General features: G+C 40.5%; 1 protein-coding gene across 1 annotated transcript; it reads right to left on the bottom strand.

Moving 5' to 3' along the window:
• Window positions 1–347: 347 nt before the first annotated feature.
• Window positions 348–1307, bottom strand: LOC121432329 (olfactory receptor 7A17-like). The gene has a single exon (XM_041630179.1). It carries the CDS (start codon window positions 1305–1307, stop codon window positions 348–350), a length of 960 nt encoding a protein of 319 aa, XP_041486113.1.
• Between the last annotated feature and the right edge of the window lie 1190 nt (window positions 1308–2497).

The following is a 2497-nucleotide window of genomic DNA, read 5'->3' as shown; positions in this document are numbered from 1 at the left end:
AGGAGAATTACTTCCACAGAAGGATCAAACTTAAGAATATTCCTTTAGTGACAGGGGGAGATCTTTGAACATATATATTCCAAAACAACTAATTCTTCAGAAATCCCAGTCATTCTCTAAATGAAGCAGCAATTAACAGCAGTTTCTGATCTAAGGATGGGAATACACTGGGGAAAGAAGGAAATGGCAATGGATTACACATGCCAGAAGACATTAAGAGAAGACTTGAATTGTATGACAAAAGCAAGAACAATTATAGAAGATGAAAGATTAAAATTTTGTTATTCAATATAATCAATAGATTCAATTGGATAATCCAGCACATTGACTACTACAAAACAGATATGTTATGGAGGTAAATCCACTGGTCTGTTTCTAGTTACAGTCCCTAACAGGATTTTTAGAGCTGTCTTTATGTCTTTGTTCCTCAGACTATAAATGAAGGGGTTTAGCATGGGGGTGACCACAGTATACATCAATGAAGCCATTGCAGTAGCATGTGAGTTTTGGGTCACAGCAGAACTGAGGTACACTCCCAGGAGGGTGCAATAAAATAAAGAGACAACTGAAAGGTGAGATGCACATGTGGAAAATGCTTTGTATTTCCCCTGAGCTGAGGAAATTGCACGTATGGAGGACACTATCTTAGAGTAAGAGTAAAGGATGCCAGACAGGGGACCCACAGCCAGTAACATGGCTGTAATGTAAATTACCATGTCATTAACAAAGGTATCAGAACAGGCATGGTGTACCACCTGATTTAGTTCACAGAAAAAGTGAGGAATTTCCAAGTTTGTGCAGAATGAAAGCCGTAATGCCAAAAAGCTGTGTAACAGGGAATTCAGGATACCTATGATCCAGCATGCTAGAATCAGCAACACACAGTGTCTTGTATTCATGATGACCATGTAGTGTAAGGGGTGACAGATAGCCACATAGCGGTCATAGGCCATCACAGTCAGCAAAAAGATATCTAACCCTGAAAAAAGCAATAAGAAGTACATCTGGGTGATGCAACCTGCATAGGTGATGACTTTTCTCTGTGTCTGGATGTTCACCAACATCTGTGGGACGGTGGTGGAGGTGAAGCAGATGTCTACAAAGGACAGATTGGAGAGGAAGATGTACATGGGCGTGTGCAGGTGGGAGTCCACAATGATGGCCATGATGATGAGTGAGTTGCCAAAGACAGTCACAAGGTACATGGAGAGAAAAAGTCCAAATATGAGAGGTTGAATTTGAGGTTGATTCTCTGAAAATCCAAGAAGAAGGAATTCTGAAAGTTGAGTGTCATTTCCTTGTTCCATGAGTTTGATGTGCCTACCAAAAGAAGAATTTGGGAAGTATTCAGTTACTGAGAAATAACTTGACACCAATGCTCTCTCCTTCCTTCCTTCTGGTCATTTATATCATGGACCACTGGACCCTTTTAATGCTGCCCATATATTCATGGGTTTGAGGCTATCGACTGATGCTGGGGCATGGACAACCTACCAGAGACCACACCCTTGAAGAAATCTGACTGTTAGCAGCAGTCCATGACTCCTCAGTTTGGGATGAGACCTTGTGATTCCCTCCCTCTTCATGGAGGCAGGTTGAGTGGTTTTATCTTGTGCAGATCATTTGAAGGTTACCATGGGTACTGTGAGTTCATTAGTTCACTGGCTTTGTCATGTCCAGAGGCCACTATTCCACAAAGTACTCCTTGTTCTCAGCATATTTCTATATGTTCCCTTTTTTGTGATGTTCCATGAGCCTAGTTGGGAGGCCAGTGCTTTGGAGGCTCATTTAGGGCCAAGTAATCTGTAGATACATATTTTCTACACTTTGACTAGTTATGTGTTTTTATATTCCTCTTTCCACTACAAAAAGAAGCTTCTTTGATAGAAACTAAAAAGTTTACTGATTTATGGGCATACATATAAGTACTCAGAAGAAAATTTGATGTTCACTGAATAAAGCAATAGCAGTAAGTTCTTATTAAAGTCCATGAGTTGTCAAACCAACATGTTCTTGGCCAAACAACTTAGTCAAGAACTATAACATTTAAGCCTAAACAAGCCTAAACTTGTAGAAGTACACATTTTATTTCTCAATTTTATATAAATTCCCTGAGAAGACTCCTGATAGGACAGAAAATTAGGTAGGCAGAGTAAACAGAACAGAATGCTGGGAAGAAGGGAAGTTAGGCAGACGCTATAGCTCTCCTCTCCAAGATGGATGCAGGTTAAGATCCTTCCTGGTAAGACACCACCTTGTGGTGCTACACAGATTATTAGAAATGGGTTAATCAAGATGTGAGAGTTATCCAGTAAGAGGCTAGAGTTAATGGGCCAAGCAGTGTTTAAAAGAATACAATTTGTGTGTTGTTATTTCAGGGCATAAGCTAGTCAGGTGGCCGAGAGCCAGGTGGCAGGATGCAGCCCGCCGCTCCTATCTCAACAGACTCCTTGTGTTATTTATTTCTGAATAGTAATGCCTATGTCATATTCAACTA

Source organism: Microtus oregoni, unplaced genomic scaffold (assembly GCF_018167655.1).
Source record: "Microtus oregoni isolate MIOR12 unplaced genomic scaffold, Mior012 000034F_ref0000314, whole genome shotgun sequence".
Lineage (NCBI taxonomy): Eukaryota > Metazoa > Chordata > Mammalia > Rodentia > Cricetidae > Microtus > Microtus oregoni.
Note: the sequence above shows the minus strand (reverse complement) of the source record. Positions and strands in the feature narration are given on the sequence as shown.